Here is a 16816-nt window from a genome sequence, read left to right as displayed (position 1 = left end):
TTGGCTATTTTATCGTTTGACAGCTCATTCGACTGACTTCAACGGGAAAAATACTGAATTGTTATTGGAACATTTACACTGTCCTCTCAGAAAAAAGTTCAACTAGGAATTTGTAATCAAATGTCTACTTTTTTTCATCAAGCGGGGACGGCAATGGAGTGCCTCAGTGTAAGCCATCTTCCTACTTGATGCGTCATTGTCACATTTGATTAGCCCAAACAAGTAGCCACCTATAAATAAAAGCTAAAAATATGAGCACTGTTATTTATTTAGATTCCCATCACCCTACATAAGGAAACTGTCTTGGACCATGAAGGGAGAGAAGTGCATAGGTGTGGCTTCAAAATAGGAGGAGGGATTGACCAGGATTTCAGAAAGAGCCCTCAGAGCTATTCGGATAATGTGAGTGTCTCATTCTAGCAGTCCCTCTAATTAGGAGGCCTTCATTGTTTCTGGATTTTATTTTTACATTTCAATTAGGGAATCTATGTAACTGAAGTGCAAGAAAATAGTCCAGGTACCAACACATTTTTAAATTCTTTTCAACAACTAGTGCTAATGTTTGTTTACAACTATAGCTGCAAAAGCTGGCCTCCGGGTGAACGACAAAATATTGCAGGTATTTACCTCTGTGGATCTAGTATGAAAGTTAATCATGCTCCTTACTGTTTGAAGTTTTTATAAGCCTTTCGAAAATTTGATTTGTACCTGAATAACCTTGTTTTTAAATGAAAAAAAAATGCTAGATGGAAAATAGTTTTTTATCAGCTACATTTCCAGTTGGTCTAGCTTTATCCTGTTTTTTTTTTTCAGTTTGGCTCTTTTTTGACCTGATTTCATTTTACGTTATCACTATTATTATTATTCTTTTTTATCTGTTTAAAGTGTAACGGTTACGATTTGACCATGTGCACCCACAAAAAGGCTGTCGACTACATCAAGAAATATCCTGTCTTGAACATGCTAGTTGCGCGTAAAGGCGTAACACATTCTTGAATGCCGGATCGTTCGGAAAACGTGGACCATAATCAGCTTTACATAGATATTTATATATTATTCGTGGGGAAATTTCGACAAATTCTTTGGTACATCAAATGACGTCTATTTTGCTTTTTCACTATCTGGCTTTCGTTTCTAGTTAGCGCGCTTTTCCCTCATTTATCTTTCTAACACATCATCCAAATTTGAAAAAAAAAAAAAAAAAGTCGCAGTACTTTGTGTTATGTCGTTCCAGTGCCAAAGTTCCCTTAGATATTGTACCCCTTTCGTGAAATGGGATTATTTTTTTTTTTTTCGCTTTTTGTTTCTTTTTGTTTTTTTGTTCTTTTTTTGTCCTTTTTTTGGTTTTTGTTTTTCTCGCGAAGGGACAAATTGCACGCGTTATTTTGCTGACTGACTGGAGTCGATCATTGAACTTGTCATCTTTCTGTCTTTAAGACTTGCTTTCAAATAAAAACTGAATAAAACCAGCCGAATCGTTTGGTCGTGACCGACCAATTTTGCTGATTATTGTTTCAATAGCTGAAGTCGCAGTCATGATTATTATGGCGCAAAATACACGACCGTGTCAGGGAAAATTGCAAGAAGCTGAATCATGAGCAGATAAAAGTCTGTCCTGCCGTCGATTGCTGAATTGGCTGCGTGAAATCGCCCTGCACCAAAGTCCAAGGCTCCCTCAGGTCAAACGGAAAAATGGTGTTACTTTTCGCTGTTACCGCACAAGTCCGTGGCCCCTGCGGCGCCGTGAATGGACTGTCTACTGGCCTCCCCCCTCGCAATAATCAATCGATAATGATGAGACATTCACTCGCCACACATTCTAGCCCATCCGACAGTCGTATTTGCCAGTGCTCGCGTGCGCTCGTCAGTCTATAAATACGTCGATGAACTACTGGATTCAAGTTTCACTAGGATGGGCATGAAAACTCGTTTGGCCGCCCTTTTGGGACTGGTCTTGTGTCTCGGTAAGTTCTTCAAAGTGTTTCGTGTCAGCGCTTTGCAATTCGTGACGGATATTCTCATCATGTTTTTCATATTTCGTCACCACCACCTGCCATTCCGCCAACAGCTTCGGTGTCGTCTGCTCGATACAGTAAGTTCCGATACATTTTTTATTTTATTTTTTTTTTTTTCGATATGACAAACGGCATCACATTTGTACTTGTCTTTGCCAATGAAAAGCACCGTGGGCGGCAGGCAGTGAATATGTCTACCGACTGCACGCTCTCTCGGTCAACGACATCCCCGAACTTGGCTCACAGGCGGCCGGTGTCAAGTACGACTCTCAGCTGATGGTGCAGTGCCGTGATGCTGGCTCCATCATCGTCAAGGTAAGTTAGAGTCATCGGGCAACGTGTCAAGTTATTCCACCGTGTCTCTCTCTCTCTTTTTTTTTTTTCTAAATGGAGTTTGAAATCAATTAGCTGGCAGACGTGACAGCGAGAAATTTCCACACAGATGTCAGCGAAAGTTGGAGCGAACTCGAGTCCAGCCTGATTGGCACACAGGTCGTCGTCGAAGGCAAACATTTCCTCGAGAAACCGTTCATCATCCGTCACCGTGAAGGCTTGGTAATCATTGCGTGCTTGTATAAATGTCCGCTACTTAATTAATGAGGCATCGTTCTTGGTAACACAACGACTGAAATTCAATGCAGTTCGAGGCGTTGGTGGTAAGTCAGGATGAACCATTTTGGTCCATTAATATGAAAAAAGCCGTGGCGTCGAAACTGCAGCTGCACGTCTCTGGAAGTCGAAGCGTCGAATCAGCGTCACGCAATTTCGGCCTGCCGACCGAAGACTCAACGGAAGACGTAAATACCGTCTTTAAAGTCTTGGAGGTAGGTTCATCAGAATGGAGTTACCGAAAGTGACGTGTACTGTAAATTCACAAAATTACGCCGCCATGTGTAGAGTGGCGTTACTGGCGAGTGTGAAATGCTCTACGAAATCGCTCCATTATCAGATGCACTCATCCGCTCCGACAGTAAGCTCAACCCCATGCCCAAGCTATGCGTTGAAGGCACTTTCTTCCAAGTGGTCAAGACCAAGGACTACAGCAAGTGCCGACTAAGCAAGCCCGTCTATACGGTCATCGCCCCTGCCGGATGGCAATGCAAACCGGGTGCTGCCGCTTGCGGAACAGCTCGTTCGGTAAGTCAGTAACGTACTCTACGTTTAAAATTAATGAATGGGCCCTTTCACTTGTGTTTTCGAATGCTATACCTAAACCTACTGCGCATATTTTAGCGGCTAAACTATAGTTTTTGTCTACTGTTGCACATTGCATTGCGTATTATGTTAGTTGTTGACAACTAGTTACGTATTACGCTATGTCCAAGGCAATGATTTATCGTGTTGTAAAATGAAATTATCAAACGCAGCGTTCATCCGTCACCCGTTACATTGGGTGCGGTAGCCTGGAATCCTTTACGCTGCTGAAGATGACGCATCAAGGCGAAGTGCGGACTAGTCCATACGCATACGACACGGAACAGCTGAGGTCCCTTTCGTTGATGAAGCTCATACTTCAGGCCGTCCGCCACGCTTCGTCGTCATCGGCGTGGCCACCCAAGGAATTGGACACTGGACTTTCTATCGGCTCGCTTGTCTATTCATTCCCAGGTACGAATGCCAGTGGTAATCATTGGCTTTCGGACGGGTTAATGCGGATGCCTCCTCTGCGCGATGCCGACCAACTTCACCAAGGTGTTGAGAACATGTTGGATGAGGTAGAACGACTGCTGGCCAAGGCCGTAGACCAGATAGAAGAAAGCCAAGAGGAAGCAGCGATCGATACGATCTCCGCCATTTCCCATTACATCCGTCACATGGATTATCAGAAAGTCAGCACGTTGGTAGGCGACGTTGGCCATCGCACCAACCTCGAGAGGTAATTGAGCCTCTTCCAGCTAAAAAACACTAGAATCGTCTAATGGAATTTGAACAGGAGCATCTTGTTGGATGCAATGATCGCTGCTGGCAGCAATCCTACCGTCACGTTTTTGAAGGAATCCATTTTGAACCGCCGTCTTAGCAAGTCGGAGAGCCTTCAAGCCATTTCCAGTTTACCGCTGTACGTCCGCACGCCAACCGCCGAACTTCTGAATGAACTTTTCGTAAAAATACTACGATTTTTTATTAATGATTCTCATCGCTGGGCTGGACGTGATCATATAAATAGTGATTTTATTATACATCTATTAGAGCATGCTGAAAGCTACAAGCACTTTTTCGGGCTCTGAACGACCCATCTACCATTCGGCAATGATGTCAGTCTGCCAATTGGCGCACGTGGCCTGCGTCAATGTGAGCGAAGCTCGCACTCGTTTCCCCAGTGGTCTCTATGGCGAATTTTGCCAACCTAACGACCCGTTCATCACCAGCAGGCTGGTACCGCTTTTGTACAAAGAAATCAACGGTGCCGGTTCCATCGAAGACAAAATGGCTGCTCTCACGGCCCTTGGAGAAATCGGCCACGATTCCATCCTGTCTGTCGTCCTCCCCATTATCAAGGCTAAAGTAAATAAATACAGATGGGAGCCGAGCGGTGTCTGATTTTCTTCATCTTTTGTCATCCACTTTCAGGGAGACTATTCTCCACTCATCAGGACAAAGGCTGTCATAAGTCTGCACAAGATCGCTCACGATTCCAATGAAAAGGCTATACAACTACTGTCCACCACTTTTCAGAACCCAACCGAGAGCAGCGAAGTGCGTAACAAGCGAACAAGCGAAGGAAAACTGCAATATGACGAAAGAGATAATTGTCTTTTTATTTCTACGTAGGTTCGCATGGCGGCTTTTACGCTGCTCATCTTGGCCAACCCTCCAGCTTACCGTTGGCAAAGGATTGCCGTGTCAACTTGGTTTGAACACAGTGCACAGGTTTATTAACAATTTAATAGTAGATAAATCACGTCTTCGTTCGTCACGTTAATGATCAAGCGCAAAATGACAGGCTTGATTAGATGAATTTAACAAATCAGAGTTCTATTGGATAAAGAAAACTCGTCATTTGCGATTATAGGTAGCCTCTTTTGTCTATACTACTCTTCACAGCCTGGCCAGCAACATTGAACCAGTCGAGAACTTAAAAGAGTTGTAAGTCTTTTTTTTTTTTTTAGACCCTTTTCACTTGTTAAAAACTCGTGATTAATACTTTCCTCTACCGATTAAACAGATCGGAGAAGGCGCAAATCGTATTGCCGTTAGCCAAACGCGTCCCATTAGGTCTAAAATATTCCTACAATTTGAAACGGTCTCATGTGGCGGCGGAAAGTAACGCTGGCGCAGAGTTTCATAGCGAAATGTTCAATTCCGAAGAATCCATCTTTCCCAAAAGCCTTTACGGCCGGCTCAGCTGGGCCCTCGGACCGTATCACTTTGACATTTTCGAGGTAACGTCTACTGATTAAACAGCGTGACACGTTTTTTAATTGCAAAAATACTTTAGCTCGAGGCTTATGGGGAGAATTGGAGAAGTGCTTGGGACAGAATCCTGGCCAAGTTCAACCCCTCCTCCGAGAATGTAGACACTTCACAGTCAAGAAACGGTCGTTTTCGAGAGTTTGACCTGCATCCCGACCTACGTCGCATGAAGAAGCAGCTCAACGCCAAGAGTCCCATCCCCGCACAGGATGCCGGTTCGGCAGACGCCTTTTTGCATTTGAGCTTGATGAAGGCTGTCCATCATTTCACGTCCTTCGATGAAGCCGGCATCACCGACCTTTTACAAAGTGACTAATCAATTTGTTTTCTTACACGTGCGTCTCTTACTAGTAGATAAAAATTGTACGAATCAATTTTGGGAAATGGCGATAGGTCTTTGGACGTCAAATAGCCTCTCTGTGAAGCGAGAATTTTCACGTCGAAGGTGGATGCCATTGACTCATGCTGAAGTTCTGGTGCCGAGCACCCTCGGCTTCATGATTAGCACACGAACTCAAACACAGGTGTTGTCTTCATTTAAAGGTATTATGTGTTAAAACACACAAACATAATGATCACATTTTCTTGCCTGTTCGACTCATTCACACCTCCTTTGCCAGGTGACATTCAAATTGTCAGCGGCGGTGCTGATGATTTAACGGATCTAAAGAAATGGTCGACTCCTACTTCTACAAAGAATCTCGGTTTGGAGCTAGACGTCAAGCCAACGTACGTGAAATGTTTGAATGATTTCTGAATTACGTAAGTAAAATTGTGTTGGCGCCCACAGGGTAGTTGTCAAATTAGCAGCGAGTATGAGCGTCAATGTGGAATTCACCAAAGCTCTGCCTGTTTCGGGTGTTGCTACGCTTGCGACTGTCAGTCTTCCTGGCCGATTGACCCTTGGTGTCGAATTGGACAACTGGAAATTGATAGCGGCTTGGAAGCCAGCCTCGTCAGGACCCGCTGGACTTACCACCCTCTTTCATTACCGCGTCCAACCATTCACGTCCCTACAGGCCATAAGTGCTGACCTACCAACGTATCCTAGTCCTGGTGAACTGAGAGATGTCCACGCATTTGGTGTGGCCGCTCAGACGGTAGCGGAATTTAAAAAAAAATGCGATATTTTTCTACAAAACAAATGTTTTTTTTTAACGTTCTGACAATTTCCAGCATCAGCACCCAATTGGTGGTATATCTGGATTAAAACTGAACTGGACCAGCAAAAAAGAATTACCCCCTGCTGCCAATCATCGATCTGTTTGGCAGGAATCACCCTCCAAATTTTTCATGGACGCCAATTTTGCTTTGCTACCTGCTTCGCTACACCTTCAATCGTATCGCGTCACACTGGACCCAATCGCCTCGGAAACGACGAAAATTGTGTTCTTCTTAAACATCGGTGAGTAAACTGGGGACGGCGAATTCTTAAATGGAAGTCACCAAAAATAACGATGGCAACGTGTCTGTTTCACGTATGGTAGATGCGGCAGACAAGTTGGATAGAGGCACCCAAGTGTACAGCACAGGTTCAAAATCACCGGCCGCCATTAAGGAGCCAGTTAACCGCATTCAGTACCTATCAAACAACATGGAGCCTCATATAAAAAAAACTGAACAAAGTACCGTGCGTTCCACCCTGTTTCTGGCTGGATGATTTTCAAGTTGATGAAAGCTACGAATGAATATTCGTAGAGATAACTATGCGTTTTTATGAAGGTTTTAGGTCCCGTGCCAAAAGGATCGGCCATTCACGTTGATGCTAAACTCATTATGGAGAAGGTCGGCTTGCCTGCCAAAATCTACGGTGCTTCTTTCGCCGGGGCCTACGGAACGGAAGGCACCAAACTCGCCATCAATGCTCAGCTCGAATTGCCCATCAATCAAGAAGTGTCAGACCCGTTTACGGTAGGATTTTTAACCGGAATTCGTGTTGATTTGAAACTTAACGACAGTTTTTGACAGTTGTGCATTGAAGGAGGTGGAACTTATCCGCGATTACCCTCACTGGATCGTCGCACAATGATCGATACTCCGATGGAAGCCTCCTGGAACGCAAATATCGGTTTCGGAGACTCGTGTTCGGAACATCAAATCGCGGTTGATGTACGTTTTTCTAGCCCCTTTGCGAAATTATTGGTTGAAACCTAAGGATTTAACTTACGAAATTATTCTTTTTATAGGTCAGTATGAAACGCAGCGATGCGTTTATTCGCTATGTCGAGGACTCAACGGCAAATCGTGACTGTATCATGCACGAATCCCGAGGAGAATTTAGCCATGAGCAATGCTTGGCTGTCAAAGAGCTTGCCACTGTTCTGGACGAATACAACGCCGTCGTCAAATATGGTTATGTATGTTACAAATGCTTCCTCTGACAAAATTTGGATTTTCGCCGTTCGAAAATCCAGCTTTTTAAACGTTTGAATTTTTCCGTTTCATTCATGAAGATGCTACCCATTTTGATGAACGCCACGTTGGGCGTGGAAGGCTGGCTTAAAAGCAAATTCTATGCCCACTTGTCAGAAAATCGGGTGGAAGTGAACAACGCCAACAAACAGTTACGAATCTCTGCCAAAGTTCAGCCATCCTTATCGGCCGTTGACCTGATGTTCCACAAACCGCAATCCAACACCTTATTCCGTGACTTACCGCTTTCCGAAACAGCCAACGTGATATTCCCGGTCAGCGCTAAGAGCTCATTGATGGAACGATTGATTGATAACACTATCAGTGACGGATTTGCTCGTAAGAATGTTTTTCAAACTCTCCCATTTAAAAAAAAATTTTGACGACGAAGTTTGCCGAGAGAATTTCATTTGAAACACATACATGTTTACTAAACAAAATAGCAATCTGTCGCCTGGAGAGGAATAGCATCACAACATTTGACAAAGTGCAGTACAACGCGCACATCAATGACTGTGAACACGTTGTCATGACTGTACCGGGCATTGAGACACTAGCCGTGTTAATGCGTCAAGACGGTGAAAACAAGGTTTGTGGTATTGATTTACCTTAGACTGCCAGTTAGCTTGTGTAAGAACTTTTTTTTTTCTATATAAATTTTCATAGACTGTGACCCTATTAGTTGGTCGAGACAAATTAGAAGTGGCAGCGGCCACTCTTAAGATTCGCTATAATGAAATCGATGTGGTCGTCACCGAGGATCAACCACTGGAAGTCCACCACGCTGATATGACTTACCAATCCAGCTCTCGACCTTCTATTGGAGTCTATAAGGTGAAGATTATTCCACTAAATCCTAGAGCAATGATTTTGTTCAAGTCCAGTGTCCAATATTTATTGGCTTGTAATAGTCCTTCCATGTCAGCTGCGTGTAACTATTAATGCCACCTCTTTAGGTTTTGCATGGTTTTTAAAGTAGTTAATTTCATTCTTCGTTTTTCGATTATTTAAGGTCGGACCAGCTGCTTTCAAGCTTTCGTCGCACGGACATGATATCCATATCATAACTGATGCATCGAGTAGCGTCACTGTCAAAGTATGTTTTATTTAATGACGTTTCCTAATGACGTTGAGTAGACATTGGTTGATTGATAGGCACCCAGGTCGTTCCAAGGAAAGATGATTGGCCTTTGCGGTAACATGGACGGAGAAACCGTTTCTGAACTGCGTGATCCTCAACGCTGTATTCTCTCGTCCGGCACCTTGATGGCCGCTTCTTACCAACTGAACGACGGCCATCAAGGAAAGCAATGTTTCGGGCTCCCCGACAAAGTCCGAGGCCAGCTACGGTAAACGATCATCATCAGTGTCGTTTTTGTTTTACAATACAGCTGTGTTCCCTGTATTTTATTAATTTTTTTTTCCCCAGCGAGGAACAAAATACCTGCCACAACAAACACGATCTTCCTCTTACCCCCGTGCCTTCGCCTCCTAGCTCCCCACCCAGTGATGGATGCATCATACGACGTACGTTGGTTGTCGTGCGCAGTTCCGACGAAGCCAAATGTTTCTCAACTAGTACTGTGAAGGAGTGCCGACCATCATGCTACGGATTATACGGTCACTTTAAGCCAACCATAGTAGGAGAATAAATATATATTTATTTTTTTTACACGTGACCTTAGTTTCGTTAATTTGTATAATTAAGTTTTACAATACTAAGAGCAACTTTCATTTGAAAGGTTGGGTTCCACTGCGTTACGAACCCAAAATTAGGTGAAGAGTTGGAGCAGGAGGCTAAGCACAAAGTCTTGACATTTATGCTAGGCAAGAAAGAGGACATCCGCACTACGCTCTATTTGCCCACACTTTGTCGGCCGAATGCTGAACAGGTCGATCCTACCCTGTTAACCTAAATTTTTCAGTTACAGTCTCGGATTGTCATATTTTTTGCCTTCTTCTAATCTGATACTCATACCCAGTACCATATAATACAATGAAAACGCTTGGACGCTTTGCATAATCTATTTGTAATCGAAGCTCAGGTACAAAATAAGATGGTGCGTTAAGTCAGTGCAGGTTCATCCAAATTTATAATTAATCATTAAGCAATATATTTTTAGTATTGAAAAAAAAAATCAAATAAACAAAAAAAACACCAAAAGCAAATAGGAAAAACAAAATAAAAACAAAAATTTCGGAACAGTAAAAAAAAGGTTCTCTTCCTAAAGTAGAATTCTCATTCAATGTGAAAAAAAAAATTACAAGGATAACTGATTCCAGATTGAAAAAAAAAATTAATTAAGTTATCTAACGCAGGTTACCGTTCTGATAACTCAAACAAACAACCTCGTTCACCCTGTGAAGAATAATTTTGAACCTAAAGGAACAACATATGTGAATCTTAAGCCCGAGAATCTTAAGCAAAATTCTTTGCTATCTAAACCACAATCACTATGTAGGGCCATGATCACCATGATCGCTATTTTGGCTATTCCCCTCGAGTTAGTCTCCTGATCAACGCTTGAGAGCATAAATTGATTGGATTTGAGAATCTTTATGGGAAGGCTTGGCATTGCGTTACAAAGATTTCCTGCATCCTTTGGGCTTGTTATTCCAACATCCTCCATTCGGTTATCACAGGCCTTCCTTTCCGCCTCACAAATTATTTACTTTTGTTTCTTGACATCGCTCTATGGTATGCTGAGCATTCGTAGGGATGGCAATTTAGTTTACTTTTTCCAGAATCTGCGGGATATGGCAATTTCCCTTGAACATTCTTCGTTCGACCGGAGTTTGTTTATGTTTTATGAGCAATGACTTTTGTGTTCCAACAAAAAGATTTTTGTGTGAAACATTTAAATGTGGATTTGGCATTTGTGGTAATCGAGAAATTCTTTTCTAATAGTTTCCTAGAGATGGATTCATTCCATTTATGCCAATTGTTTTCTGTTACGTTCTATTGTAGTTGTATTTTTTCCTGATAATGTCAGAAAAGTCAGTTGGACGCCATTTGTCAAGTTTGTAATTAGGCTTCTACCAAGGACAGAGTAAAAATGTATAAGTAAATCAATTATTAATAGTTTGTTTAAATGAAACCGGAAACAAACCGAGAAAACGTACCTTTCGTATTGCTTCTTGAAGACATCCCTCAAAAAATGTTTCATTCCTTTTTCCCATTTATTTGAAAAACTATAAGCCCAATCTAAAAGTAAATTTGATTTTCGTGTTTTCTCGTTTAATTTGAGATTTAGTTCATATTGTTTTATATATGTCTGTGAAAGAAAAAAACAATCCCGAAAAGTCGGGCTTATTTTGTCGGGCTTATTTTTCAGTCCGATTTTACACGAAAACATTCGTTTACTTTATTTATTTTCCAAACTATCAGCACATCTCTCCTTCAAAATATCCAAATTCATGAGCCGCAATGCCATTTCTAGAGACTAACAGGTGTAGCTAGCTGATTTTGAAATCGGTACTGCTCCTGGTGTACTTCATGGTGTGAGGCATCATCTTTTTGTATTGGAAAACAGGTGTTTCAAGTCTTGCTGAAAATCGTACATGTGCCTGGCTAGCTCAGTCGGTAGAGCATGAGACTGTTAATCTCAGGGTCGTGGGTTCGAGCCCAACGTTGGGCGGCAATGTTCTAAATAAAAGTTGTTCCCATAAATTGAAGACGATATGCGAGGTTCAGTTCGCATAGTGTAGTGGTTATCACGTCGGCCTAACACGCTGAAGGTCCCCAGTTCGATCCTGGGTGGGAACAAGACGCTAGTAAACCTCGTGCTAGCTCGTAAATTGCAACCATTTTGTCGTAATGGCTTTAAAATCTGTTTTCGAAATGAGTGCTTTGGTAGACAAACGTGTCCTCATAGTGTAGCGGTTATCACGTCAGCCTCACACGCTGAAGATTCTTCGGGGTTTACCCAAGTGGAACGCCATCGGCTTGTCGGTGAAACCACTAGTTGTATTAATTATCAATGACTGTAGAGTAAGTTATTAAAACTAAGCAATGGTACCATAATATGTTTTTGTGAAGAGTCACCAAGTTTGTTCACCACTGACGACTAGCCAAAGACGTATACTTGAAAGCGAGGGAGGTTTTTAAAAAACTGGAAGCATCTCTTTGGAAACGAAAAATCGTTAAAAACATGGCCTTCGCCCCTGGGTGGGATCGAACCACCAGCCTGATTTTTAACAGCCGAACGCGCTAGCCAATTGCGCCACAAAGGTAATAAGGGTCCAAGGGGGAAAGGTAATTCAACGGCTATGCAGGACTGGAAGAAACGTCCTTGAACATTATTCAACCCTTTTGATAATGTGAGAAAATTCAGTTGGACGCCATTTGTCAACTTTGTAATTAGGCTTCTACCAAGGACAGAGTAAAAATGTATAAGTAAATCAATTATTAATAGTTTGTTTAAATGAAACCGGAAACAAACCGAGAAAACGTACCTTTCGTATTGCTTCTTGAAGACATCCCTCAAAAAATGTGTCATTCCTTTTTCCCATTTATTTGAAAAACTATAAGCCCAATCTAAAAGTAAATTTGATTTTCGTGTTTTCTCGTTTAATTTGAGATCTAGTTCATATTGTTTTATATATGTCTGTGAAAGAAAAAAACAATCCCGAAAAGTCGGGCTTATTTTGTCGGGCTTATTTTTCAGTCCGATTTTACACGAAAACATTCGTTTACTTTATTTATTTTCCAAACTATCAGCACATCTCTCCTTCAAAATATCCGAATTCATGAGCCGCAATGCCATTTCTGGAGACTAACAGGTGTAGCTAGCTGATTTTGAAATCGGTACTGCTCCTGGTGTACTTCATGGTGTGAGGCATCATCTTTTTGTATTGGAAAACAGGTGTTTCAAGTCTTGCTGAAAATCGTACATGTGCCTGGCTAGCTCAGTCGGTAGAGCATGAGACTGTTAATCTCAGGGTCGTGGGTTCGAGCCCAACGTTGGGCGGCAATGTTCTAAATAAAAGTTGTTCCCATAAATTGAAGACGATACGCGAGGTTCAGTTCCCATAGTGTAGTGGTTATCACGTCGGACTAACACGCTGAAGGTCCTCAGTTCGATCCTGGGTGGAAACAAGACGCTAGTAAACCTCGTGCTAGCTCGTAAATTGCAACCATTTTGTCGTAATGGCTTTAAAATCTGTTTTCGAAATGAGTGCTTTGGTAGACAAACGTGTCCTCATAGTGTAGCGGTTATCACGTCAGCCTCACACGCTGAAGATTCTTCGGGGTTTACCCAAGTGGAACGCCATCGGCTTGTCGGTGAAACCACTAGTTGTATTAATTATCAATGACTGTAGAGTAAGTTATTAAAACTAAGCAATGGTACCATAATATGTTTTTGTGAAGAGTCACCAAGTTTGTTCACCACTGACGACTAGCCAAAGACGTATACTTGAAAGCGAGGGAGGTTTTTTAAAAAACTGGAAGCATCTCTTTGGAAACAAAAAATCGTTAAAAACATGGCCTTCGCCCCTGGGTGGGATCGAACCACCAGCCTTCCGGTTAACAGCCGAACGCGCTAGCCAATTGCGCCACAAAGGCATGTAATGTCCAAGGGGGAAAGGTAATTCAACGGCTATGCAGGACTGGAAGAAACGTCCTTGAACATTATTCAACCCTTTTGATAATGTGAGAAAAGTCAGTTGGACGCCATTTGTCAACTTTGTAATTAGGCTTCTACCAAGGACAGAGTAAAAATGTATAAGTAAATCAATTATTAATAGTTTGTTTAAATGAAACCGGAAACAAACCGAGAAAACGTACCTTTCGTATTGCTTCTTCAAGACATCCCTCAAAAAATGTGTCATTCCTTTTTCCCATTTATTTGAAAAACTATAAGCCCAATCTAAAAGTAAATTTGATTTTCGTGTTTTCTCATTTAATTTGAGATCTAGTTCATATTGTTTTATATATGTCTGTGAAAGAAAAAAACAATCCCGAAAAGTCGGGCTTATTTTGTCGGGCTTATTTTTCAGTCCGATTTTACACGAAAACATTCGTTTACTTTATTTATTTTCCAAACTATCAGCACATCTCTCCTTCAAAATATCCAAATTCATGAGCCGCAATGCCATTTCTGGAGACTAACAGGTGTAGCTAGCTGATTTTGAAATCGGTACTGCTCCTGGTGTACTTCATGGTGTGAGGCATCATCTTTTTGTATTGGAAAACAGGTGTTTCAAGTCTTGCTGAAAATCGTACATGTGCCTGGCTAGCTCAGTCGGTAGAGCATGAGACTGTTAATCTCAGGGTCGTGGGTTCGAGCCCAACGTTGGGCGGCAATGTTCTAAATAAAAGTTGTTCCCATAAATTGAAAACGATATGCGAGGTTCAGTTCCCATAGTGTAGTGGTTATCACGTCGGCCTAACACGCTGAAGGTCCTCAGTTCGATCCTGGGTGGGAACAAGACGCTAGTAAACCTCGTGCTAGCTCGTAAATTGCAACCATTTTGTCGTAATGGCTTTAAAATCTGTTTTCGAAATGAGTGCTTTGGTAGACAAACGTGTCCTCATAGTGTAGCGGTTATCACGTCAGCCTCACACGCTGAAGATTCTTCGGGGTTTACCCAAGTGGAACGCCATCGGCTTGTCGGTGAAACCACTAGTTGTATTAATTATCAATGACTGTAGAGTAAGTTATTAAAACTAAGCAATGGTACCATAATATGTTTTTGTGAAGAGTCACCAAGTTTGTTCACCACTGACGACTAGCCAAAGACGTATACTTGAAAGCGAGGGAGGTTTTTAAAAAACTGGAAGCATCTCTTTGGAAACGAAAAATCGTTAAAAACATGGCCTTCGCCCCTGGGTGGGATCGAACCACCAGCCTTCCGGTTAACAGCCGAACGCGCTAGCCAATTGCGCCACAAAGGCATGTAATGTCCAAGGGGGAAAGGTAATTCAACGGCTATGCAGGACTGGAAGAAACGTCCTTGAACATTATTCAACCCTTTTGATAATGTGAGAAAAGTCAGTTGGACGCCATTTGTCAACTTTGTAATTAGGCTTCTACCAAGGACAGAGTAAAAATGTATAAGTAAATCAATTATTAATAGTTTGTTTAAATGAAACCGGAAACAAACCGAGAAAACGTACCTTTCGTATTGCTTCTTGAAGACATCCCTCAAAAAATGTGTCATTCCTTTTTCCCATTTATTTGAAAAACTATAAGCCCAATCTAAAAGTAAATTTGATTTTCGTGTTTTCTCGTTTAATTTGAGATCTAGTTCATATTGTTTTATATATGTCTGTGAAAGAAAAAAACAATCCCGAAAAGTCGGGCTTATTTTGTCGGGCTTATTTTTCAGTCCGATTTTACACGAAAACATTCGTTTACTTTATTTATTTTCCAAACTATCAGCACATCTCTCCTTCAAAATATCCAAATTCATGAGCCGCAATGCCATTTCTGGAGACTCACAGGTGTAGCTAGCTGATTTTGAAATCGGTACTGCTCCTGGTGTACTTCATGGTGTGAGGCATCATCTTTTTGTATTGGAAAACAGGTGTTTCAAGTCTTGCTGAAAATCGTACATGTGCCTGGCTAGCTCAGTCGGTAGAGCATGAGACTGTTAATCTCAGGGTCGTGGGTTCGAGCCCAACGTTGGGCGGCAATGTTCTAAATAAAAGTTGTTCCCATAAATTGAAAACGATATGCGAGGTTCAGTTCCCATAGTGTAGTGGTTATCACGTCGGCCTAACACGCTGAAGGTCCTCAGTTCGATCCTGGGTGGGAACAAGACGCTAGTAAACCTCGTGCTAGCTCGTAAATTGCAACCATTTTGTCGTAATGGCTTTAAAATCTGTTTTCGAAATGAGTGCTTTGGTAGACAAACGTGTCCTCATAGTGTAGCGGTTATCACGTCAGCCTCACACGCTGAAGATTCTTCGGGGTTTACCCAAGTGGAACGCCATCGGCTTGTCGGTGAAACCACTAGTTGTATTAATTATCAATGACTGTAGAGTAAGTTATTAAAACTAAGCAATGGTACCATAATATGTTTTTGTGAAGAGTCACCAAGTTTGTTCACCACTGACGACTAGCCAAAGACGTATACTTGAAAGCGAGGGAGGTTTTTAAAAAACTGGAAGCATCTCTTTGGAAACGAAAAATCGTTAAAAACATGGCCTTCGCCCCTGGGTGGGATCGAACCACCAGCCTTCCGGTTAACAGCCGAACGCGCTAGCCAATTGCGCCACAAAGGCATGTAATGTCCAGGGGAAAGGTAATTCAACGGCTATGCAGGACTGGAAGAAACGTCCTTGAACATTATTCAACCCTTTTGATAATGTGAGAAAAGTCAGTTGGACGCCATTTGTCAACTTTGTAATTAGGCTTCTACCAAGGACAGAGTAAAAATGTATAAGTAAATCAATTATTAATAGTTTGTTTAAATGAAACCGGAAACAAACCGAGAAAACGTACCTTTCGTATTGCTTCTTGAAGACATCCCTCAAAAAATGTGTCATTCCTTTTTCCCATTTATTTGAAAAACTATAAGCCCAATCTAAAAGTAAATTTGATTTTCGTGTTTTCTCGTTTAATTTGAGATCTAGTTCATATTGTTTTATATATGTCTGTGAAAGAAAAAAACAATCCCGAAAAGTCGGGCTTATTTTGTCGGGCTTATTTTTCAGTCCGATTTTACACGAAAACATTCGTTTACTTTATTTATTTTCCAAACTATCAGCACATCTCTCCTTCAAAATATCCAAATTCATGAGCCGCAATGCCATTTCTGGAGACTAACAGGTGTAGCTAGCTGATTTTGAAATCGGTACTGCTCCTGGTGTACTTCATGGTGTGAGGCATCATCTTTTTGTATTGGAAAACAGGTGTTTCAAGTCTTGCTGAAAAACGTACATGTGCCTGGCTAGCTCAGTCGGTAGAGCATGAGACTGTTAATCTCAGGGTCGTGGGTTCGAGCCCAACGTTGGGCGGCAATGTTCT

The 16816-nt window shown here is 41.9% G+C and overlaps 2 protein-coding genes and 10 non-coding genes across 12 annotated transcripts; 9 read left to right on the top strand and 3 right to left on the bottom strand.

The window, feature by feature from the left end:
• Nucleotides 1-9: 9 nt before the first annotated feature.
• LOC130687833 (tax1-binding protein 3 homolog) lies at nt 10-1068 on the top strand. The gene is made up of 5 exons (XM_057510989.1): nt 10-168; nt 274-402; nt 481-517; nt 579-619; nt 886-1068. Exons 1-5 carry the CDS (start codon nt 121-123, stop codon nt 994-996), a joined length of 366 nt encoding a protein of 121 aa, XP_057366972.1. The 5' UTR covers nt 10-120; the 3' UTR covers nt 997-1068.
• A 624-nt stretch (nt 1069-1692) lies between these two features.
• On the top strand, nt 1693-9852 carry LOC130687841 (vitellogenin-1-like). Its single transcript, XM_057511000.1, has 30 exons — nt 1693-1762; nt 1824-1964; nt 2069-2092; nt 2182-2330; nt 2424-2570; nt 2657-2839; nt 2913-3152; nt 3383-3891; nt 3949-4117; nt 4206-4520; nt 4587-4712; nt 4788-4886; nt 5029-5102; nt 5182-5398; nt 5455-5737; nt 5823-5972; nt 6050-6158; nt 6220-6529; nt 6606-6834; nt 6917-7059; nt 7152-7340; nt 7398-7538; nt 7616-7786; nt 7883-8180; nt 8285-8430; nt 8508-8675; nt 8854-8937; nt 8997-9190; nt 9271-9481; nt 9584-9852. The coding sequence occupies exons 1-30, from the start codon at nt 1693-1695 to the stop codon at nt 9755-9757; spliced, it is 5463 nt and encodes a 1820-aa protein (XP_057366983.1). The 3' UTR covers nt 9758-9852.
• Nucleotides 9853-11406: 1554 nt separating this feature from the next.
• Trnan-guu (transfer RNA asparagine (anticodon GUU)) lies at nt 11407-11479 on the top strand. The gene has a single exon. It is a non-coding gene; the product is annotated as a tRNA-Asn (tRNA).
• Nucleotides 11480-12738: 1259 nt separating this feature from the next.
• Trnan-guu (transfer RNA asparagine (anticodon GUU)) lies at nt 12739-12811 on the top strand. The gene has a single exon. It is a non-coding gene; the product is annotated as a tRNA-Asn (tRNA).
• A 522-nt stretch (nt 12812-13333) lies between these two features.
• Trnan-guu (transfer RNA asparagine (anticodon GUU)) lies at nt 13334-13407 on the bottom strand. The gene has a single exon. It is a non-coding gene; the product is annotated as a tRNA-Asn (tRNA).
• A 664-nt stretch (nt 13408-14071) lies between these two features.
• On the top strand, nt 14072-14144 carry Trnan-guu (transfer RNA asparagine (anticodon GUU)). Its single transcript has one exon. It is a non-coding gene; the product is annotated as a tRNA-Asn (tRNA).
• Nucleotides 14145-14199: 55 nt separating this feature from the next.
• Trnav-aac (transfer RNA valine (anticodon AAC)) lies at nt 14200-14272 on the top strand. Its single transcript has one exon. It is a non-coding gene; the product is annotated as a tRNA-Val (tRNA).
• Nucleotides 14273-14665: 393 nt separating this feature from the next.
• On the bottom strand, nt 14666-14739 carry Trnan-guu (transfer RNA asparagine (anticodon GUU)). Its single transcript has one exon. It is a non-coding gene; the product is annotated as a tRNA-Asn (tRNA).
• Nucleotides 14740-15403: 664 nt separating this feature from the next.
• Trnan-guu (transfer RNA asparagine (anticodon GUU)) lies at nt 15404-15476 on the top strand. Its single transcript has one exon. It is a non-coding gene; the product is annotated as a tRNA-Asn (tRNA).
• A 55-nt stretch (nt 15477-15531) lies between these two features.
• Trnav-aac (transfer RNA valine (anticodon AAC)) lies at nt 15532-15604 on the top strand. Its single transcript has one exon. It is a non-coding gene; the product is annotated as a tRNA-Val (tRNA).
• A 393-nt stretch (nt 15605-15997) lies between these two features.
• Nucleotides 15998-16071, bottom strand: Trnan-guu (transfer RNA asparagine (anticodon GUU)). Its single transcript has one exon. It is a non-coding gene; the product is annotated as a tRNA-Asn (tRNA).
• A 662-nt stretch (nt 16072-16733) lies between these two features.
• Trnan-guu (transfer RNA asparagine (anticodon GUU)) lies at nt 16734-16806 on the top strand. Its single transcript has one exon. It is a non-coding gene; the product is annotated as a tRNA-Asn (tRNA).
• The last annotated feature ends 10 nt before the right edge of the window (nt 16807-16816 follow it).

This window comes from Daphnia carinata, chromosome 2 (genome assembly GCF_022539665.2).
Source record: "Daphnia carinata strain CSIRO-1 chromosome 2, CSIRO_AGI_Dcar_HiC_V3, whole genome shotgun sequence".
NCBI classification, from domain to species: domain Eukaryota; kingdom Metazoa; phylum Arthropoda; class Branchiopoda; order Diplostraca; family Daphniidae; genus Daphnia; species Daphnia carinata.
Note: the sequence above shows the minus strand (reverse complement) of the source record. Positions and strands in the feature narration are given on the sequence as shown.

Excerpts from the sequence above, each read along its gene's own strand:
- LOC130687833 (XM_057510989.1), top strand. The coding sequence starts at position 121 with ATGTCTACTTTTTTTCATCAAGCGGGGACGGCAATGGAGTGCCTCAGT. Across the intron at positions 518-578 it reads AGTGCAAGAAAATAGTCCAG|CTGCAAAAGCTGGCCTCCGG; the intron begins GTACCAACACAT and ends TTACAACTATAG. Across the intron at positions 620-885 it reads TGAACGACAAAATATTGCAG|TGTAACGGTTACGATTTGAC; the intron begins GTATTTACCTCT and ends ATCTGTTTAAAG.
- LOC130687841 (XM_057511000.1), top strand. The coding sequence starts at position 1,693 with ATGGTGTTACTTTTCGCTGTTACCGCACAAGTCCGTGGCCCCTGCGGC. Across the intron at positions 2,331-2,423 it reads CTGGCTCCATCATCGTCAAG|CTGGCAGACGTGACAGCGAG; the intron begins GTAAGTTAGAGT and ends GAAATCAATTAG. Across the intron at positions 7,060-7,151 it reads AAAAAACTGAACAAAGTACC|GTTTTAGGTCCCGTGCCAAA; the intron begins GTGCGTTCCACC and ends GTTTTTATGAAG.